We start from the raw sequence: 22,439 nt of genomic DNA on the forward strand, positions 1-22,439 counted from the left end.
TTCCTCATTAAAGCGTTTCGCTACAGTATGTACATTTTTGAACTTCAAGGTTCCAATGGTTGGGGAAGTGGGTATTTATCTATCTGATTGATTACTCACCTGAGTGCATCTAATTAATTAAGAGTTCCCTTTCAGCTGTGTGTAAGAGGTTCTAGAATGGCAATGTCTATTCCCAGATGTAATTCCCAGGGCTTTAAAGCACATCTCGTTAGTGAAACAATGCTCCTAGAAAACCCTCTTGTTTTGAGTTATCAAATAGCTGAAAGGAGGTTTGAGCTGCAGACTTGATTAAATACGGCTTTAAAGAAAGTTGAGTTGAAGCAGTTCTGCATGGAGGAGTGGGCCAAAATTCCTCCATGGCACTGTGAGTGACTAATCAATAACTACAGGAAGCGTTTGGTTGCAGTTATTGCTGTAAAGGTGGCGTAACCAGTTATTGAGTCTAAGGTGGCGATTACTTTTTCACACGGGGGCATTGGGTGTTGCATAACTAACTTTAATAAATAAATGAAATATGTATGACATTTTTGTGTTATTTGTTCACTCAGGGTCCCTTTTATCTAATATTAGGTTTTGGATGAAGATCTGACATTCAGTGTCAAAAATATGCAAAAATGCAGAAAATCAGACAAACACTTTTTCACTGTATTGTATATTGAGGGATCCCTTTTTCCTTCAGTGTCAGTGTCTCAGGTACATTGCTGTTTCCTTCAGTGTCAGAGTCTCAGGTACATTGCTGTTTCCTTCAGTGCCAGTCTTGGGTACATTGCTGTTTCCTTCAGTGCCAGTCTTGGGTACATTGCTGTTTCCTTCAGTGCCAGTCTAGGGTACATTGCTGTTTTCTTCAGTGCCAGTCTAGGGTACATTGCTGTTTCCTTCAGTGCCAGTCTCAGGTACATTGCTGTTTTCTTCAGTGTCAGAGTCTTGGGTACATTGCTGTTTCCTTCAGTGCTCAGTGCTGGCACAGGGGTAAAACCCAGACATTATGCTAATATCAAGCAATGTACAGTAAGAATGTACAGTTGCTACCTCAGCGCTAAAGACAGCAACAGGACTGTCAAGAAGGCCTGCTTGGTACCAGACTGGGATGTAAACACCGTTCTGTAGTGGGCCGGAACTGGATGGAACGGAACCAGCTTTGTCCCCATCAGGCACGTGTGCCTGTGGGAAACTGCTGCCCACAGCTTCTCTGTTCCCAGGTGCGTGGCTCTCCCTTGGCACAGAGCCATGGTGTGAGGACGCAGCCACCTCTCTATGAGAGGGTGATGAAGAGTGCTGCCCAGGAGAGGGATGCAGAGCACTCTGTAGAGCTGCAGGAGAAACATTTCTCCTGCATACACTTGGAGAATGCACACAAAACCTGCAGAAAATGGAAATGGAACAGGGCTGAGTCGGAATGGTAATGAACCGAGATTGCACCAAGCCTGTGCCGGTTTAGTACCGGTTTGGTGCCTTAGCGCTGGTTAGGTATGGTATGGTATCTTAGGTACAGTAGTTTGAACCGAGATGAACCGGTTGGTTTGAGTACCAGTACAGTATGATACCCTCGGTACGGTACCCTTGGTGCGGTACACTCGGTATGGTTTGGTACCGGTCAGTACAGTACCCCAAGCATGTACTGGTGTGGTAACCTCATTTGCTGTTCTGTACATGTACCGAGTCGGGAATGGGGTAGGTCTATGACCTACAGTTACCGCAGAAGCAGTATATAGGGATCCCCACCTATACAGCTTCTGGCAAAGACTGAGGGAGCCTGCTGTTAGAGCTCTAACAGCCTTTGCAATGGTCTGCAAGCAGGCACCAAGACAGCAACGATACACTGTGGAAGGGACGGCAAGCAGTCTGACCTGAAGCGCGTGTCTCGGTCAACGCAGAGCTGCTGAGCCCAGCAGCTAAGTTTGTGTTTTTTGAAAAAAAAAACAGAAAAAAACACACAGAAGAGAAAAAACTTTCTCACACAAAACAGTAATAATACCCATTTGGTAATGGTTACATTTCATACTTGATAGGGAGCTGAAAAGAGATTTTGTCTGCGTAGCTAAAAACAACTATCTTAAGAATGCAGAATAAGTGGTTTATGAAAAGGAACCAAGTTGTGGTTTGACATTTCTGGTCAGAGTATGTCTTTCTGAAGAGGGTGCAGTTTGGCTGAACTTGAAAGCACGCATCCTGCTTACTAGAGGAGATACTGCTGTTGAATGTAATTAGCAAGTTAACAATAACCAGTTGATAACACAGCAAGATTATAGCTCACAGCCTTCAAGAAGGCATTTAAATACAGCCACAGGAGAGACATTTGGACCTTGAAGGCATGAAGGGACAGGTCATTGAGTCTTCCTTTACTTCTGGAATAACGACTGCTACATTATTTTGTATAAAGATAATGTTTAAATAATATGTGTGTAACATTACTGGAATCAAATAAAGGAACTATGCTAACATCTTAACTGTTTGGACATGAATGATTATAAATTATGAACCACAATATTAGTTTCTTACAATAGCATAACCATGGGGAAAACTGCAACATTATTGTGCACATTTACATAAGGGAAAACTGACAGCAATAGGTTAAATGAAGAGGGAAAGAGAGGTAACCCACATGTCAATATTCATAACGCACTGTAAATATGTTCAACTCCCAAATAACTATACTTGCATTACAATAATACTACACAACATTCTGTGCATTTTCTTCAGAAAGTTTTCTTTTTTTGTACTGATATACAATTTTTTTTTGCACAAAGACCAGACTCTTAAAACAAATACCAGATGTCACTATTGTTTAAGTCAGATTAGACAAAAAAGTGCCTGTTTAAATATCTACATTGTGGAATAGTTTGAATTGGTAGACTAATTAAAAGTGTGGTAGAACCTGCTAACAACTCTGTATCACGAGTCTACTCCGAGACTGCATTCAAGCAAAAATGAGATGTGAATGTGGATCAGCTGCTTGTGTCGTGGACAAACAGACAAGCAGCAGTGGAGGCTGGTCTGACGTGGAAAGTCACATTACAGGTAGATGTAACGGGCAGTTTTGTGTGATGCACTGCAGCTACGGATTCTGTCCTTTGTCGGGGAGATGACATGAGATTAAAAGCGGGTGCGTTCATAAACCATGCATTTGGTTATGTGCTAACATATCATAGTATTTTTTTGTTTCATTTAACTGATAAAAATACACCACTGTTATTTTAGAAAGTTAGCTGTGAATAATTATCCCCAAAGAAAGGAGAGAAACACTCTTCTGGTTTGTGTTTTATTGATTTATTTACTTATCTTTAATATCTTTTTTGGCATACTAATATCTATAAATTACACTGCGATGCTTCCGGCGAACACAGACATGGTAATTTCTCTTTCGATACATTCCAAGATACTCAAACATCTGTCCAGCACTACTTGGACTAGACGCCCATTCCCAGCATGCTGCAAACTTTAATATGACAGGCGTCGGAGGCCACTCCCTCTCTCCCCTATCCATTGAAAGGATCGATTGAAGGGACTATACACAGAATGGTGTTGAAAGGGGCAGCTGCTGTGAGGCTAGGAGAGGGGGAGCAGGAGCAGCAGGAGGAGTAGGAGGCTGGGGCGCAACATGCTGGAGCCCCCCTTGAGGATGAACAAGGGTCTGCTGGTGGTAGTGGTTTGCTGTGTGGTGTCGAACCCCCTCTCCTTCCCTCGAGGGGGATCCTTTGTGAACAACTCATTCTTCCATCTGTCAGCTGTGGAAAGACAAAGACAAAGACAAGAGAGAGACATGGTTACAAAGCTGTTTTAATAAAGTTTTTGTCCAGAAAAACAAACCAGAAAATGCTTCTAAGTTGACACGGACACTTCTTTTTAATTGTTGATCTCTTAAGCATACGTTTCCAGCGCAACCCCTAATGTGATTGTGATAGGGGAGGAATCAGAGCTGACTTGCAGTGATAGCAGAGGAATCGGAGTTGACTCTGTGATAGGGGAGGAAAAGAAGTTGACTGTGATGGGGGAGGAACCTGAGATGACTTTGTGATAGGGGAGGAATCGGAGCTGACTGTGTGCTAGGGGAGGAATCTGAGCTGACTCTGTGATAGGGGAGGAATTGGAGCTGACTGTGTGATAGGGGAGGAATTGGAGCTGACTGTGTGCTAGGGGAGGAATCTGAGCTGACTCTGTGATAGGGGAGGAATTGGAGCTGTGTGATAGGGGAGGAATTGGAGCTGACTGTGTGATAGGGGAGGAATCGGAGCTGGCTGTGTGATAGGGGAGGAATCTGAGCTGACTCTGTGATAGGGGAGGAATCTGAGCTGACTCTGTGATAGGGGAGGAATCGGAGCTGACTGTGTGCTAAGGGAGGAATCTGAGCTGACTCTGATAGGGGAGGAATCTGAGCTGACTGTGCTAGGGGAGGAATCTGAGCTGACTCTGTGATGGGGGAGGAATCTAAGCTGACTCTGTGATAGGGGAGGAATTGGAGCTGACTGTGTGATAGGGGAGGAATCGGAGCTGACTGTGTGATAGGGGAGGAATCGGAGCTGGCTGTGTGATAGGGGAGGAATCGGAGCTGACTGTGTGATAGGGGAGGAATCTGAGCTGACTGTGTGATAGGGGAGGAATCTGAGCTGACTCTCTGTGTTAAGGGAGGAATCGGAGCTGACTGTGATAGGGGAGGAATCGGAGCTGACTGTGATAGGGGAGGAATCTGAGCTGACTCTCTGTGTTAAGGGAGGAATCGGAGCTGACTGTGATAGGGGAGGAATCGGAGCTGACTGTGATAGGGGAGGAATCTGAGCTGACTCTGTGATAGGGGAGGAATCTAAGCTGACTCTGTGATAGGGGAGGAATCGGAGCTGACTGTGTGATAGGGGAGGAATCGGAGCTGACTGTGATAGGGGAGGAATCTGAGCTGACTGTGTGATAGGGGAGGAATCGGAGCTGACTCTTGGGCACATTTGAGACACATTTGCACGGGTGAGCGCTCCCTGACTTGGCCGAAGCGGAGTGAGAATGCACAAAATGGGCGCTTGTTGGTTGTATTCTCATGAAGCTTGTTAACTTGACCCTTGTTAGAGAAGCTTTCCTGTTAATGGATTAATTGATTGTGAATATATTGGATTTGTTTAATACAGCAGGATTTTTTTTATTATTATTATTTAGTGTGTTCAATTATAATTTTTCCCCTGATTTTCTCACAATTTGGAATGCCCAATCGCCTATCCCCTCACCGCAGCAAGTCCCCACATGGCTCATAAAACCTGGTTTAGTGGGCATCATTCGATCCCATGACCAAGTCAGCTTACTTTTTCACCCAGGAATGGAAGCTTTTATAGGAAAGCTATCAACCTCTGGAAGCCCTGCAGGTGTCTACCTTTGAGCTCACTGGGCGGCAGGCCAGCCTGATGAGGACTGATGAACAGTCCCTGACGGTTTTGCCTCACTCACCCATGGGAGCACCAGAGCCAATGCGCTCCCAGCGAAGAGCGGCCTACTTCGCACCGACAGGACACAACGCTGCACTGTACGACTCACCCTGCACACCATGCGGCTGCGCTTCGAACAGATGAGCCACTCTGGGACCCAGGCTTTTTTTGTTAAAAACATGTTTCTACCCCTTGCTCCTGAGAAAGGGTTAAAATAAATTACAAAATAGTGCCAACCAACTCAACACACTTAGTCACAAATGAAATACCATAACGAGCAAAAAGGGAATACTGACTCTAAGGAAAACGCCGAACAATCCAAATGAAGGTAAGAAAATGGTTTTGAATGCCTTGGTTAGCCTCTAGCTGGTTTCAATCTGAGTATGTGGATTAGTGTCTCCGATCTCTATTTGACAGACTCTACTTGTGGAGTGCGCTGGGCCCTTTGCGCTGCCTCGGCTGCTCTGACAGCCTGATGACTTCATGTTTAGTGACAGGAGCTGGATGAATTGCTAGATTGCTTAATAAGAGTACCGAGAGAAGAATTGCACCCAAATTAAAATCACAGGTGATGGCAGCTACACATGACAAAGGAATCAATGAACCAAACTAAACCAGAAAATGATTACTGTCCACAGGGTAATCAGAAACATCTCTGCATTGATGAGAAGGACTGCTCGAGTGTCTAGGGCTGAAATATACAGTAATGTATGGTAGAACTGGAAACAAATGCATGAAATAAGGCCATATTGCTTTGAAAGTGTATGCTTAGTAAATAATCATGTTCTGCTTGTCTCCAGGCCTCTCTTTGCTTTAACCTCAATTTGATGGGAAAAAGCGCCTAACTTTGAGCTGAATAACAGGATTGTTTGTCACCTGATAGACACTTCTCCACAAAAGCAACATTTCCTGTCAACATGAATTTTGGAACTGTGAAATAATGACTAGAATCAGAGGTCATTTTTACACAGAATTATGCATTATGTATTTCAATAAAATGCAACAAAATGACAGCTATGCATTTCTAAAATGCAGATGTACAGTGACAAGACTTCAGAGCCTCCCTTTTCCTCTCTCATTCACTAATCACTCAGATTACGAGGTTAATATCTCTCGCTGTCCATCAAGCAGAGAGGGTCGGGTCCTGCTCTGCAGAGAGAACAAGCAACTCTCCAATGCTGTGGTCACTCAGTCTTTGTAGAGCAATCACAGTTAATATACATGCTCCTGTGCTATTGACGTAAACAGCTGTATTAATGTTACTGATGTATGAATACATGTGCTTGTGTAAGCAGTCAGTGCAGGTTTATTGTTTCTGATGATCACAATATATATATTTTTTTATATAGCACCTTTCATATTGGACTACCATCAAAAGGCGCTTTACAGAGGTAGGCTGTGAACTGTGCATTATATGCAGAGTCACTTACAATAGGACATTGACTTGACAGAACATCCGTAGGATGGAGCACAAGGAGGTTAAGTGACTTGTTCAGGATCACATAGTGAGTCAGTCAGTGGCAGAGGTGGGATTTGAACCGGTGACCTTCTGGTTACAAGCCCTGGACTTTAACCACTGGACCACAAAGCCTCCAATGTATTATAGTACAGTAATCCGTCGTGTATCCACCCGTCACATATTCGCCATGATAGAGGAGGCTGTGTGGTCCAGTGGTTAAAGAAAAGGGCTTGTAACCAGGAGGTCCCCAGTTCAAATCCCACCTCAGCCACTGACTCATTGTGTGACCCTGAGCAAGTCACTTAACCTTCTTGTGCTCCGTCTTTCTGGTGAGACGTAATTGTAAGTGACTCTGCAGCTGATGCATTGTTCACACACCCTAGTCTCTGTAAGTCGCCTTGGATAAAGGCGTCTGCTAAATAAACAAATAATAATAACAGAGAAGATTAGTTCAGGTATTGTAGATCCTACCAATGTTTTTGTACACTGTGTTGTATGTGCTTCGTGTGCTGCCATGCTGGTAGTGTCACGTGAGCTGTTCAGTGTGTTGATGTGTAAATAAATCCTGTTCGCTTGTGGGGCTTATCAACTCCACCTTCGTCCTGCCTGTCACTCAGCAGCGAATGCAAGCACCCACACAGCAGACGGCTACCCTGTCACAAGCATTAATACCCTGCATCTTTCTAAACAAGGGATTTAGGGGAACTCCCTTGTAAAAGATGAATCTCAAAATAATAATTGTGTGAATATAGTAATTGTTACAGCTGTGTATAATGGTATTTTAAACAGGATTAATTTATCCAACTTTTTACATATCCGCCCTTACTCTGGTCCCACCGCAGTCAGATATGTGATGGGCTACTGTAGTTACACGTAGCCAGCAATAGGCTGATGTGGGTATGCTTGGGGCAAATCATTTCACAGAGTTCATCGGCTGCAGTTCTCCGACCTTTGTTGTTTATATAATAAATAAGCCTACATATATACAGTATAGTATAGCCTAGGAGTTAGCTTTTACATTTTGAAGTTTTCACATATTGGTATCCTCTTTGACATACAGTAACACTTGTCTAATCCGGCATTGCACAGGCCGGAGCATTCTGCTGGATTAGACAGTGGGCTGGTTTACAGAGGTATACATTATGCTGGATTAGACAGTGGGCTGGATTACAGAGGTATAAATGACAATTTGAGCACTTTAAAAAACTCATACAATACATACAGCAGAAGAAGAGTCCAGGCATACCCTGTAATTCAAGGATTGCATTAAATTTACTTTCTCCATTAATTAAACAATCATTTTTGGCTAGTGTGATGGGGTGCTAGCTCGCCCCTATAATTTGTGGTGTTTGTTATTGTTATTTTTACTGTTTTCATTATGATTATTCTTGTTTTGGTTTGGATCAGCAGGGAGGGGGTTAAATTCCTCCCTGCGAAAATGCATGTGAGAATGTGGCTGGAGCCTTAAGTGCTTAATTGTTAATTATTAGTTAATTGGGTGGTTTTGTTCAAAGAGACAGAGTAAGTGGTGTCTGTAAAATACTTGTTTAATTTGATGTGTTTTGTTTAGAAGCCTTTGTTTGATGTTTAAACCTTTTGTTTGGCTCTTGTGCCTTTTTATTTGTGTTTTGTCAATTAAAATATTTTGGTTTCACTGCATTTTCTGTCTCAGTCTTCCCTCTGCGGCTATCCTGCCACAGCTAGGTATTCCTTTTCTTTTACTATTTTTAATATTTTTAAATGTATAGCCTATTAAAGCCATCAATTAAATTAGACAATCACTAATTTGCCTATTTTGACAATTTTCCAAGATTCAGTTAGTGATTTGATTTCATATGCACAGCAAATCAAATGGGGTGTTCTAATACATTTGCACACTACTGTATATATAATATGGGATGTTACATTGAAGTGTAATACAGTATAAGTATACAAAACAATCAGTAAAAAAAGCATATATTTGAAATTTGAAAGGCAGATATACACCGTATAAAAGGATGTATTTCTGTCTACTGGAAGAAGTTAGGTGAGTGTAATTGTTTGTGTACTTTATCTGAACCTTTAGTGAATGTTACTACCCTGCCTAAAGGTAAATGTTTGCTTGGTGTTTGTTCCTGTGTTTTGTTTAAACCTATTTTGGCCCTCGTGCCGTTTTCTTTAAGTTGTGTTTGTTAATAAATGTGCGCAACAGCGCCTCACTGCAGCTTCTGTCTGATTCTCTATACAGTGCCTCACTGCAGCTTCTGTCTGAGTCTCTATACAGTGCCTCACTGCAGCTTCTGTCTGAGTCTCTATACAGTGCTTCACTGCAGCTTCTGTCTGAGTCTCTTTACAGTGCTTCACTGCAGCTTCTGTCTCTGAGTCTCTATACAGCGCCTCACTGCAGCTTCTGTCTGAGTCTCTATACAGCGCCTCACTGCAGCTTCTGTCTGAGTCTCTATACAGCGCCTCACTGCAGCTTCTGTCTCTGAGTCTCTATACAGTGCTTCACTGCAGCTTCTGTCTGAGTCTCTATACAGTGCTTCACTGCAGCTTCTGTCTGAGTCTCTATACAGTGCTTCACTGCAGCTTCTGTCTGAGTCTCTATACAGTGCCTCACTGCAGCTTCTGTCTGAGTCTCTATACAGTGCTTCACTGCAGCTTCTGTCTGAGTCTCTTTACAGTGCTTCACTGCAGCTTCTGTCTCTGAGTCTCTATACAGCGCCTCACTGCAGCTTCTGTCTGAGTCTCTATACAGCGCCTCACTGCAGCTTCTGTCTGAGTCTCTTTACAGTGCTTCACTGCAGCTTCTGTCTCTGAGTCTCTATACAGCGCCTCACTGCAGCTTCTGTCTGAGTCTCTATACAGCGCCTCACTGCAGCTTCTGTCTGAGTCTCTATACAGCGCCTCACTGCAGCTTCTGTCTCTGAGTCTATATACAGTGCTTCACTGCAGCTTCTGTCTGAGTCTCTATACAGTGCTTCACTGCAGCTTCTGTCTGAGTCTCTATACAGTGCTTCACTGCAGCTTCTGTCTGAGTCTCTATACAGTGCTTCACTGCAGCTTCTGTCTGAGTCTCTATACAGCGCCTCACTGCAGCTTCTGTCTGAGTCTCTATACAGTGCTTCACTGCAGCTTCTGTCTGAGTCTCTATACAGTGCTTCACTGCAGCTTCTGTCTCTGAGTCTCTATACAGTGCTTCACTGCAGCTTCTGTCTGAGTCTCTATACAGTGCTTCACTGCAGCTTCTGTCTCTCTATACAGCGCCTCACTGCAGCTTCTGTCTGAGTCTCTATACAGTGCTTCACTGCAGCTTCTGTCTGAGTCTCTATACAGTGCTTCACTGCAGCTTCTGTCTCTGAGTCTCTATACAGTGCTTCACTGCAGCTTCTGTCTCTGAGTCTCTATAGTTAGGAAAAGCCCTGCACATGAGAGGGGGCAGGGCAAAGCCCTGCTCTTTAAATGTATGTTATTATTTTAAAATGTATTGGTGTATTTAAAAGAATGTATTGTTTGGGAACGGGTGATGTTATTGTATGATTTAAATGTATTTTGTGACTTAAAGAAAAGTAATGTTTGTCTTTTGTTGCTAGTTTGGATGTGGTCTGTTAGGGACGATTTGTTAGCAGTTCGTCCCTGTCAGACATCTTGTGAAAATGCGTGGTTGGCAGCGGCTTAATTATAAACAGAGTTGCTGTTTAAAAACCCCGTGCAGAAGGTGACCTCCAGATTAATGAATTGATTATTTATTGCTGGTCTGGAGATGGTTACCGGTATAAAAGCCTGCAGCTTCCCTTGTTCAGGGTGAGTGTTTGAGAGGAGAGAACGAGAGTGAGCGGAGAAAAGCAAAAACAAAACCCAAAGTATTACTGAAGGCTACTGCCCAGCCTGACCTACATGTTGTGTTTGTGATTTGTGTTCGAGATCTGTTTTTGTTAAACCTTTTATTTTGCTCTGTGAGTGTTGTCTTTGTTCAAATATTTATTTTATTTTTGTGTTTAATAAAAACGGCGCAAGAGAGTGCTTTTCACCCAAGTACCTGCCTGTGTGTTGTCTCTATCAGCTATCTGGTCTGGGAACGTCAACCCTCGGCTACCCTGTCGCAATATAATAGATATAATGTAATCTGTCCAGGTTACGCGCAGAAGCACCAAGCTATCAGCACCTCTGTAAGGGAATGTAACTCTTTGGAAATCCTTGACTGTAGAAGTCAGGGCATTAAATAGACAACCTTCAGAATGTCATTAAAGTAAATTAGGAATAAATCATTGTAATGGAGGCTGGCAGACAAGCCTGAGATTCACTACATTCTCTGTGAGCTTCTCCCTGCCACCACCCTCCATCACACCATACTGCTGACTCTAGCTCTCTCAGCCGAGCGAGCCCATTCAATTAATACCTCACAGGTACATCCATCCCTCTCTCCCCCACCATCACACCATGCTGCTGACTCCAGCTCTCTCAACCGAGCGAGCCCATTCAATTAATACCTCACAGGTACATCCCTCTCCCCGCTGTCCTCTCTCCTCTCTCTCCCCCAGGCCACAGGCAGCCTTGTCAGCATGTTTGCCACACTAAATCACTCTGATCGAAGAGCATTAAGGAACCCTGGCCCAGTAATTGAAAGCGTCCGCTTGTCTTTTATACCCCTGGATTAGATCTGTGCTCCGCAGTCCTGGGAAGCTGATGATATGTTGAGGAGTATCACATTTGTTAGAATGGAAAATAAAGAGCATGTATTTTCACAGCAGTGCGTTTACACTTGCCAGTTTACCAGCATAGCTCTTCCAATACTTCCAATGATTTTAATATGCAAGCCGTCTCACAAGACAATGCTGTATTCAAATGATCTACATTATTGTCTATTAACTCCACCCAGACCCTTTGTTATTAATTGATCCCTAAATATTAGCCGCTCCCTCCCAGTGCAGAATGACTGGGTGGGAAATTTGTTCTTCAGTGAAATATGGTTTTCTGCAATGGTGACTGCAAAGCCAGGTATCACATTGAAATATTATTGTAGAAACCAGAATACTTATTGCTTTAAGTTTTAATATCCAGTCTTGCACAGTGTAACAAAGCTCACTCATAGGATTTCCTCCACTGTATCCCTCTACACCAGTTCAGGTATGCTTTCTAAAATGTCAGAAATAGAACGTTTTATTTATTACTTATTGTATTTGTCTTCTTTAATATTGACCAATACTTTGTTTTAGAATTCAAGTTAGATGCTTAGCTTTACCAGAATATTTATCAGAAATCAGTGTCCAAATTAGTTTTTGTAAGAGTACTTTTTCTTTATGGAGAAGAGATTTTTTTGTTGTGTGAAGAATTCTTTGTTCGTGAGATGAGAAAAAATAAAATAAACACATTTCGGACTAACGAAAAGGACAGTAATAAAGAAAAAAAACATGCGTGTATGCGGTTAGAAAAATCTTTATTACACTCTGTGACAGGAATGGCTGAGTGGTGACGTCAGACCAGAAGAAGGCACAACAAAAACAAAAGGTACGGTGCAGTGGCGCGGGCGCCGTTTTATTTAAAGCAAACAAAAATAAATAAAATATTCAAACAGAAAACACTTTGCTCAAAGAGCGAAAATAAAAGGTTAAACAAAAACAAATCATGAACACAAAATAAACAACAAATAATCCGATCCCAGGTCAGGCTGGGCAGTTGCTGTCACTGTTCCTGGAATCTTTACGTTTTGTTTCGTTTTGTTTTGTTTCTCTCCTCTCGTTCTCGCTCTCTCGTCTTTAACACCCACCCCGAGCTAGAGAGCTGCAGGCTTTTTATAACAGGTTACCATCTCCCGATTAGCAACAAATTAAATCACCTCATTAATTCGGGAGATGGCCACCTTCTGCACGAGTTTTAATTATTACTCCTGGCAGAGGACGAGCACCGATCTCGCCTCTGCCGGGACACGTTTTAAAAATAAACAAAACAATAACACAGCGGTACGCCGTCATACATTTAAATATAATAAAACAAATCATAAAACAAAACAAATACAAAATACACTGCACATGAGCAGAGGGGACTCCGTTCTAAAACTAATAAAAAATAAACAAAACAATGTACAGGGCTGCTCACCCTGTTACACACTCATTACTATTATTAATAAAAAACAAAATATTAAAAACTAATATTAAAACCTATGGATGTAATAAAAAGTACAGTAATCCTTTGCGCATCTGACCAGAGTAAAGTCGGATATGTGAAAAGTCGGATAAATGAATTCTGTTTTAAATACCATTAAACACAGCTGTAACAATTACTGTACTATATTATTGGTGTTTTGAGATTCATCTTTTATAAGGGAGCTCCCCTAAATCCCTTGTTAGAAAGATGCAGGGTATTAATGCTTGTGACAGAGTAGCCGTCTGCCGTGTGGGTGCGTGCATTCGCTGCTGAGTGACAGGCAGGAGAGCGAGACGGAGGTTGAAGTTGATACGCCCCGCAGACGAACAGGATTTATTTACATATTGTAGCGCTGAGCTGCGGGGTTTCCAGGATATAATGAGACAGACAACAGTTCAAAGCAGTTGGAAACCGCTGTCTATTTATTAATTATTTTGCTTATAGTGAACAATGGCTCTCATTCTCTCACAAACTCAACCTCCTCTCTCAAATTTCCCACCGCCAGATACGCTTCTCTCTTTCAAACTGTCATCTCCACACACACACCCAAGTCCATCCCCCTTCCTCATTCATTGGTCCAACACTCCCTATCCCTGACTGGTCATGTCAGACCTGCTCCCACCCCCAGTAGTCACCAATTATTTTTTATTATTTTCTCCCAGTTTAGGATATCCATTTATTATTTAAGCTCGGCTCACCACCACCCCTGCGCTGACTTGGGAGCGGCAAAGACAAACACACACTGTCCTCCGAAGCGTGTGCTGTCAGCCGACCACTTCTTTTCACACTGCAGACTCACCATGCAGCCACCTCGGAGCTACAGCGTCGGAGGACAACACAGCTCCGGCCAGACTACAGGGTTCCCTGGTGCGCGGTGAGCCAAAGACACCCTGGCCGACCTAAACCCTCCTGTTATTTAAATCTACGGGAATGGCACATAACGAGATCCAAACAGCTGAGTTTGCCCGAAATATACGCTGTGCATAACAAGTGTGACAGGATTGAAAGGAGTCCCTGTTGTAATTCGCCCTCCCGACCACCGGCAGCGCTGTGTAGGGTTGACCGTGATTGGGTCAGGAGGCTGAACTCTGACCATACAGGAAGTTCCGGGTCAGGCGGCCATCTTGGCCCAAGGTGGGACCATGCGGCCGTCAGGTCCCATCATTGCAATCAGCTGTGCTGTTCTCATCGATTGGCTGACGTGAGGCAGCGTGCTGATTGCAGGGGTGGGACTTGGCAGTATTTAAGCAGTATGGTTTTGCCATTCGGCCCCCTGTCCTGAACTGAAAACACGTGCTGTGCTTTGTTGTTGTTTTGTTTTATCAAACTGCTGTAATTCGCAGAAGCTTGAAACTTAAGGGACTTTGGTGGATTGCCGCAGTGGAAGAAACCCAGGACAAGCCAGTAATCCGTGGAAGGGGGCCAGGAGGCGGTGAGAGGAAACCCACTGCAGGAGCACAGAGAAACCCAGTGCTTCCTTTATTGTTGTGTGTAACGGGACGTTTTTGTTTATTCTTTTTATTTGAAACCTGAGTTTACCATCGCTGGTATTCCAGGTGGTTTTCTTGTTTATTTTCTGGAATACTGGACTGTTCTATTTTTGTTTGTTAAAATAAAATCCTGCCTGTACCATTGAAGGTACAGGGCTCCAAGGACTAAACGACACTTCCGGCTCCTGTGTGCTGTCATTTCTGGTCCTTCCCTAAAGCTCCACCCACTACCCTCCCACAAGGTGGTGTCAGAAGTGGGATGAGCATGGACCGGCACACCCTGCAAGCCGTCTTGGAGGATCAGGAGAGACACCGTGACGGTGTAGAGCGGCGTCGGGAAGAACGGGATGCTCAGAGGGATGCTGAGCGTTCAGCCCATCTGACCGCGATGACTGACAAGATGGCGGCCATGTGTCTGGCCATTCAGAACCTGGTAGTGGCCCAGGCCCAGGCCCAAGCCCAGGTCCCGGCCGCAGCAGCTGGACCAGCGCAGCCGACGCCCAAAATCCGGCTGCAAAAGATGACCTCAGAAGATGACCCGGAGGCCTTCCTGACCACGTTTGAGCGGGTGGCTACAGTGTCAGGGTGGCCAGCCAGATGTTGGGCGGCACAACTCGCCCCTTGTCTGACTGGTGAGGCGCAGGCAGCATACCGGGCCCTGAGCAATGTGGCAGCGGAGGATTATCCCCAGGTGAAGGCAGCTATCCTCCAACGCCTCAATATCACTCCGGAAACGCATTGCCGGCGTTTCCGGACCTACAAGCGTCCAGAGGGAACCCGGCCCCGCATTGCGGCCCAGCAACTCTGGGACCATCTGACCCGCTGGCTGCGTCCCACTGAACGGACCACCCAACAAATCATGGAGTCTGTGGGGGTCGACCAGTTCCTGGAGGTGTTGGAACCGGAGACTCGAGCCTGGGTCGCTCGCCACAGTCCCGAGACGATGGACAAGGCCGTCGAACTGGCGGAGGCTTTCGAGGATTCACTGCTTCGGGTGGACCCCAGTCCAGCCCCAGCAGTCCCAGTGAAGCATCGCCCTTTACCAGCGCACCCAAGGACTGCAGCGAGGCCTTCAGTTTTCCCCGTCCCTTTGAGCGCCTCGACTCCAAAGTGGAGACCGAGGTTAGCTCCCAGCTGGGCCAGAGAGAATCCCTGGACCCCCCCCCCAGTGGTGGACCAAGGGACAAGCAGCCGTCTCCCACAGCGTTGCCTTCCCCTACCTGCTTCCGGTGCCATGAGGTGGGACACATCGCGAGATTCTGTCCTGCCGCAATGGAGTGTGACGTGGCCTTGCGATGTCCGGACGCAGAGGGTGGTGAGTACAGGGGAAGGGGTCGGGAGGGGCCTTGCATTATTAATGTAGTTGTTGGTAATATGAGTACCCACGCATTAGTGGACTCAGGGTGTAGTCACACTATAATTCGGTCTGCTCTCTTGGAGGGTACGCCCTGGCGGCCACAGGGGTCTGTGACCATCTCGTGTATTCATGGAGAAACCAAGGCGTATCCTACCACTAAAGTTAGAATGACTGTGGAAAGTCGGACGTGCCACGTAGTCGTGGCCGTTGCTAAAAAGGTGCCATACCCAGTAATTTTGGGTCGAGATTGGCCTTACTATACACAAGTTAAGGTCAATGCGGCTCGGCCACCTATTGTAGAAAAGGTGGTCGCAATGGGGGATCCAATTGGCCAGATCTTCCCCTTGCAGGCCGACATATTTACTTCCAGGTTCCGGCCCCATAAAACTAAAAGAGAGCGGAGGGCCGAGAAACTTGAGGGGGCATTAATGAGGCAAGGCTGGGGATTGGTGGGAGAGTCTGCTTTGCCTGTCAAACGAACACAGAAGGGGGTGGGTGTCCAGTGTGACCAGCAGGAGCGGGTTACTGAGATCCCTAGAGCAGAAGCTACTGTGGCCCCGCTCGGCATACCGCAATTCTGGGACCGGGGTGTGGACCTAGAGTGGGAGCAAAGTAACGACCCCACTCTGGTGCACATCCGGGGGCGGGTTCGGTCTGTCGAGGGGAAGGAAGTTGAAGGCTGCGGGCCGCTCACATTTCCTCACTTCATCGTGATGGGGCATTTGCTGTATAGGGTATCCCAAGCCCCGGGCACAGGACAGCCTGTAACCCAATTATTGGTTCCGGGGTCTTTCCGCCGGGAGGTCATGCGGTTGGCACATGATATTCCCTTTTCTGGCCACCTGGGGCGGGAAAAGACCTTGGAACGAATACTGGCCCGGTTTTATTGGATGGGACTCCACGTGGATGTGAGGAAATATGTAGCGGAGTGTCCCGATTGCCAGAGAGTAGCGCCGGGGCGGGTTCGCCCGGCCCCGCTGGTCCCACTGCCCCTGGTTTGTACTCCCTTCGATCGCATAGCCATGGACATAGTGGGCCCAGTGCATCCCGCCGACTCTGGATATACGCACATTCTAGTAGTGGTGGATTATGCTACGCGATATCCAGAGGCGGTGCCACTGCGCTCCACTAGTGCCGTCGCCATTGCTAAAGAACTAGTTGAGATCATTGCTAGAGTAGGGGTGCCCAAAGAGATTCTGACGGATCAGGGAACCAACTTCATGTCCGATACCCTCAAAGAAGTATACAAAATTTTGAAAATCCGTCCCATCAGGACCTCTGTGTACCATCCGCAGACAGATGGCCTGGTGGAAAGGTTTAATCAGACCCTGAAGCAAATGCTGAGGCGATTTGTGAACCAGGAACAAAAACATTGGGCAAAACTCCTCCCCTTCCTGATGTTTGCAGTGAGAGAGGTGCCACAGAGTTCAACAGGGTTCTCCCCGTTTGAGCTGCTATATGGGAGACAACCCCGAGGCATTCTCGATCTCGTGCGAGAAGGGTGGGAGGACCAAACCTCTACTTCTAAAAATGTAGTCAAATACGTACTACTGCTAAGAGATCGCTTAGAATTAGTCGGTCGTTTGGCTCAAGAGAACCTGCGCAATGCTCAGCATCAGCAGCAGCAGCAGTACAATCAAAAAGCACGAATTCGGACTTTTCGACCTGGAGATAAGGTACTGCTGCTCCTTCCCACAGCCGAATCTAAGTTGTTTGCCAAGTGGCAGGGGCCTTATGAGGTGGTTCGGGCTATAGGGAGAGTGAATTATGAAATCAGGCAGCCCGACCATCGAAAACCACTCCAAATTTATCATGTAAATTTGTTAAAACCCTGGAGAGACAGAGAAGCCCTGTTTGTTGCTAATGATAGCCCCGAGGAGGATTTCGGTCCTGAGGCAGGGCCATCTGGTCAAACAGCTAGAATTTCGATGGGGGAACAGTTACTTCCCCGTCAGAAACAGGAGCTGGGTCAATTAATTGAGGAATTCAGTGATGTTTTTTCTGAGTTGCCCGGTAGAACTGACATTATTGAACATGCCATTATTACTCCGCCAGGTGTTCGGGTGCGTCAGAGGCCTTACCGGATCCCGGAAAGTCGGCGGGGTGTAATGCGCCGGGAAGTGGCCAGTATGCTCGAGCTGGGAGTAGTGCAGCCTTCCCAGAGCGAGTGGTGTAGTCCTGTGGTAATGGTACCTAAGAAGGATGGCTCCACTCGTTTCTGTGTGGACTTTAGAAAGGTGAACGCTATCTCTAAGTTCGATGCGTACCCCATGCCTCGAGTGGATGAGCTCCTCGACAGACTGGGTAAGGCGAGGTTCTTGTCCACTCTGGACCTGACAAAGGGATATTGGCAGATCCCGTTAACACCCAGTTCCAAGGAGAAAACCGCATTTGCTACCCCGGATGGCTTGTTTCATTTCAAGACCATGCCCTTCGGTTTGCATGGGGCCCCAGCTACCTTCCAGAGACTGATGGACAAGGTGTTACGTCCCCATCATCAGTATGCGGCAGCATATATTGATGACGTTGTTATTTTTAGCTCTACCTGGAAGGAGCACCTTGATAGATTGGCGGCTGTCCTGCAGTCTTTGAGGGAGGCGGGGCTAACAGTCAACCTAGGCAAATGCGCGTTTGGCAAACAAGAGACCCAATATCTTGGCTTTAGCATGGGTAATGGTCGGGTGAAACCAGTGGCTTCCAAGGTCCAGGCCTTGGTGGACACTCCGGTCCCACGAACCAAGGCTCAAGTGAGGTCACTTTTGGGGCTGGCAGGCTATTATCGCCGTTTTATCCCCGAGTTTTCCACCATTGTTAGCCCCTTGATTGACCTCACTAAGAAGAGCGCCCCAAACACTGTAAAATGGTCAGATGAGTGTCAGGAAGCGTTTGACACGATAAAGCGGATACTTTGCCAAGCCCCTGCACTAGTTTCACCAGATTTCGACAGGGAATTCATCCTCCAGACAGACGCCTCGGATGTCGGTCTGGGGGCCGTCTTGTCCCAGGAGATCGATGGGGTAGAACACCCCGTGCTATACATTAGCAGGAAAATGGCTCAAAGGGAGCGCAACTACTCAGTTATTGAGAAGGAGTGCCTGGCCATTAAATGGGCCACAAACTCTCTTCGATATTATCTCCTGGGGCGGTCCTTCACTCTTGTCACAGATCACGCTCCTCTTAAGTGGCTAAACACGATGAGGGACACGAACGCCCGGATTACTCGGTGGAGTCTGGCGCTGCAACCCTTTAACTTCACTGTTAAACATCGTTCGGGTAAGGAGCATCAAAATGCAGATTTTTTTTCAAGGGAGGGGGGTCATTTAGGGGAGTTAGGGTTGGCCGAGTGTGCCTACGGCTCCACTCTGAGGGGGGGGATGTGTGACAGGATTGAAAGGAGTCCCTGTTGTAATTCGCCCTCCCGACCACCGGCAGCGCTGTGTAGGGTTGACCGTGATTGGGTCAGGAGGCTGAACTCTGACCATACAGGAAGTTCCGGGTCAGGCGGCCATCTTGGCCCAAGGTGGGACCATGCGGCCGTCAGGTCCCATCATTGCAATCAGCTGTGCTGTTCTCATCGATTGGCTGACGTGAGGCAGCGTGCTGATTGCAGGGGTGGGACTTGGCAGTATTTAAGCAGTATGGTTTTGCCATTCGGCCCCCTGTCCTGAACTGAAAACACGTGCTGTGCTTTGTTGTTGTTTTGTTTTATCAAACTGCTGTAATTCGCAGAAGCTTGAAACTTAAGGGACTTTGGTGGATTGCCGCAGTGGAAGAAACCCAGGACAAGCCAGTAATCCGTGGAAGGGGGCCAGGAGGCGGTGAGAGGAAACCCACTGCAGGAGCACAGAGAAACCCAGTGCTTCCTTTATTGTTGTGTGTAACGGGACGTTTTTGTTTATTCTTTTTATTTGAAACCTGAGTTTACCATCGCTGGAATTCCAAGTGGTTTTCTTGTTTATTTTCTGGAATACTGGACTGTTCTATTTTTGTTTGTTAAAATAAAATCCTGCCTGTACCATTGAAGGTACAGGGCTCCAAGGACTAAACGACACTTCCGGCTCCTGTGTGCTGTCATTTCTGGTCCTTCCCTAAAGCTCCACCCACTACCCTCCCACACAAGGTATAAACGATGCCTTTGTTATTGAAATCAATGGGAATGGCAAACGGCAAACACTATTTGTCCAATATAAACAGCTGCCCGAAATAACCCTGTACGGTGTAAGCGGTGGCAACTGTGTGTATATATATATATATATATCTCAGTGGTGGCTGATGACCAAAAAAAATGGTGAGGCAGAAAAAAGGCAGAGGGCTGGGGGATCCCATTATACCCCCAGCAACAGTAGAATCGTATTAATGTGTTCTGACTGACAACACTTTTCATAGTAGTAGTAGTAGTATTATTTATTTATTTATTTATTTATTTATTTATTTATTTATGTTTGTTTTTGGCAGACGCCTTTATCCAAGGTGACTTACAGGTGTTACAGGGCAGTACTGTACATGATTACAATGCAAGATTAATATTTAAATACAGTATAGTTTACAGTCAGTGCAAATGATCATGCCAAAATACAATATGAACTAGGGTGCAACAAGTTAGGATTACAACAAGTTCAATCTACAGTGACATATTAGTAGTGCAATAGTGCAAGGATAGTGCATCAGCTGAGGATCCAGTAACATGGTGCTTAGGTCAGGTAAGTCCAGTGCATCACGGTAGATCAAGAGATCTACAAGTGCAGTCTAAACAGGTTTTACCCCAATTCAGCTGTGAAACGCATTATCTCCACTATCCAACACAGAAAAGAAAACAGTAGCCCATCTTAGTTTATTCTAATATACTTAACTGTTACACACTGCCAGAGTATGTTTAAAAAGGCAGCGTATACAACATTGATATAGCATTTAGATTTCAAGACACGTCACTAACATACTTGGCATACAATATTTTCTAAACAAAGTTGTTAAGGCAGGCAGATAAAAAAAATAATGATATACCGTACAGGTGAAAAGAGAGTGAACAAATACTGCTGGGGAAGAGCTAAAATAATATAAATACAACTTCCAACAAACACTAGCTGAGAAAAAAAAAACAAAAAAAAAAAACCAACAACTAGATTTGCTCCCAGAGAAAGGAAGTGGTATCATAATATGAAACTTCGAAAAAAATATCTCTCTTTACTGACACTACTGGTGTCACAATGCAATAAGCAGATGGGCGTGCAGTGTCTTCTGGGAATAGTAGTTTATCTGATACACAGTGAGGTGTTTCCGATCAGCAGAAATGCAGAGAAAAACTACAACCCCCATCATCCACACATGTCAACAACGCTGGCTTCACTTTTTAACTTTGGTTTAATGGGACTAAACAGGTCAAGGGATTTTCCACGCTATCGAGCAGTGACACGGTTTATTTTTTCTCTACCGTCCCAGGTGTTTTTTTAAATTTTCCTACTGATGATTACCGATACTGTGCTCAGATCACGTGATCTGCTACTGCTAGTATTGTGGTGATAACGGAGCCTTGTCTCCAGAACTGCTGCAGCCAGAACTGCTGTTACTATAGGTATGTTGAATCTAGGGTTTAGGTTAAAATGTCATTTTTTCCCGTGCTGACCTCTAATATATATATATATACACACACACAGTCGACTCTGCATAATTGCATGGGCTCCGGACCGGTGTGAGGTCATGCACATAACCATAGTGAGGGAATACAATGGGTTACAATGACAATAGGTCTATATGTACGTGTACATGTATATATGACTTGTTTTGATCAGATTCATAACTTTTCATTTATTATTATTTATTTATTATTCGCTGGCAACGCACAACATGAAAAGTAAAATAATGTTATAACAGCAACCATAAACTGTTATTTTTATATATTTTATTGCAAGTAACTTATTAAAGTAACTCAAATTACTGTACAGGTTCAGATAAACCAACATGAAATACGTTATTCACTCAATACAAACAACACTATTCTCTGGCATCGCACGATATGAAAAGTAAAATTATGTACAGTATATAATAGCTGGCATAAATTAAGTTATTGTAGTACAGTACAGCTAAACATAAATGTTAGGTGTGTATAGTACCTTACAGATCTTGTGAGTACAACGTAGCAAAAAAATATTTGATGGAAGTATGTACAGTATTTGGCTGATTGAGCTCATAAACAACTAAAAAAAACTGTCATAAGTCATAAGACTGACAACAATTTTACAGATTCGCTTTGCAATTTTCTGTGTTTTTCTTGCCAGCTTTGAAGGAGTGTGTTTAATGATGTAATTGGTTATGTTTTTAAAGATGTGTATGTGAGGTTTGGAGAGGAGTGTTGAAGGAGTGTGTTTAATGATGTAATTGGTTATGTTTTTAAAGAGTGTATGTGGGGTTTGGAGAGGAGTGTTGAAGGAGTATGTTTAATGATGTAATTGGTTATGTTTTCAAAGAGTGTATGTGGGGTTTGGAGAGGAGTGTTGAAGGAGTGTGTTTAATGATGTAATTGGTTATGTTTTTAAAGGTGTGTATGTGGGGTTTGGAGAGGAGTGTTGAAGGAGTGTGTTTAATGATGTAATTGGTTATGTTTTTAAAGAGTG

At 44.9% G+C, this 22,439-nt stretch overlaps 2 protein-coding genes across 3 annotated transcripts in view; one reads left to right on the top strand and one right to left on the bottom strand.

Annotated features, from left to right (window-relative positions):
• Positions 1–3,245: 3,245 nt before the first annotated feature.
• Positions 3,246–22,439, bottom strand: part of gpc5b (glypican 5b) — a 395,161-nt gene continuing 375,967 nt past the window's right edge. For both annotated transcript variants that reach the window (XM_058990024.1, XM_034039535.3), the window contains one exon: positions 3,246–3,725. In XM_058990024.1, the coding sequence (XP_058846007.1) occupies positions 3,547–3,725 (179 nt within the window). In that variant the 3' untranslated portion in view covers positions 3,246–3,546. The remainder of the gene's footprint in view (positions 3,726–22,439) is intronic.
• Positions 13,987–19,930, top strand: LOC131697950 (uncharacterized). Its single transcript, XM_058990025.1, has 2 exons — positions 13,987–15,789; positions 19,561–19,930. The coding sequence occupies exons 1-2, from the start codon at positions 14,734–14,736 to the stop codon at positions 19,573–19,575; spliced, it is 1,071 nt and encodes a 356-aa protein (XP_058846008.1). The 5' UTR covers positions 13,987–14,733; the 3' UTR covers positions 19,576–19,930.

This window comes from Acipenser ruthenus, chromosome 17 (genome assembly GCF_902713425.1).
Source record: "Acipenser ruthenus chromosome 17, fAciRut3.2 maternal haplotype, whole genome shotgun sequence".
Lineage (NCBI taxonomy): Eukaryota > Metazoa > Chordata > Actinopteri > Acipenseriformes > Acipenseridae > Acipenser > Acipenser ruthenus.

Bases quoted from the DNA above. Each gene is read 5' to 3' on its own strand.
- LOC131697950 (XM_058990025.1), top strand. From the start codon at position 14,734: ATGAGCATGGACCGGCACACCCTGCAAGCCGTCTTGGAGGATCAGGAG.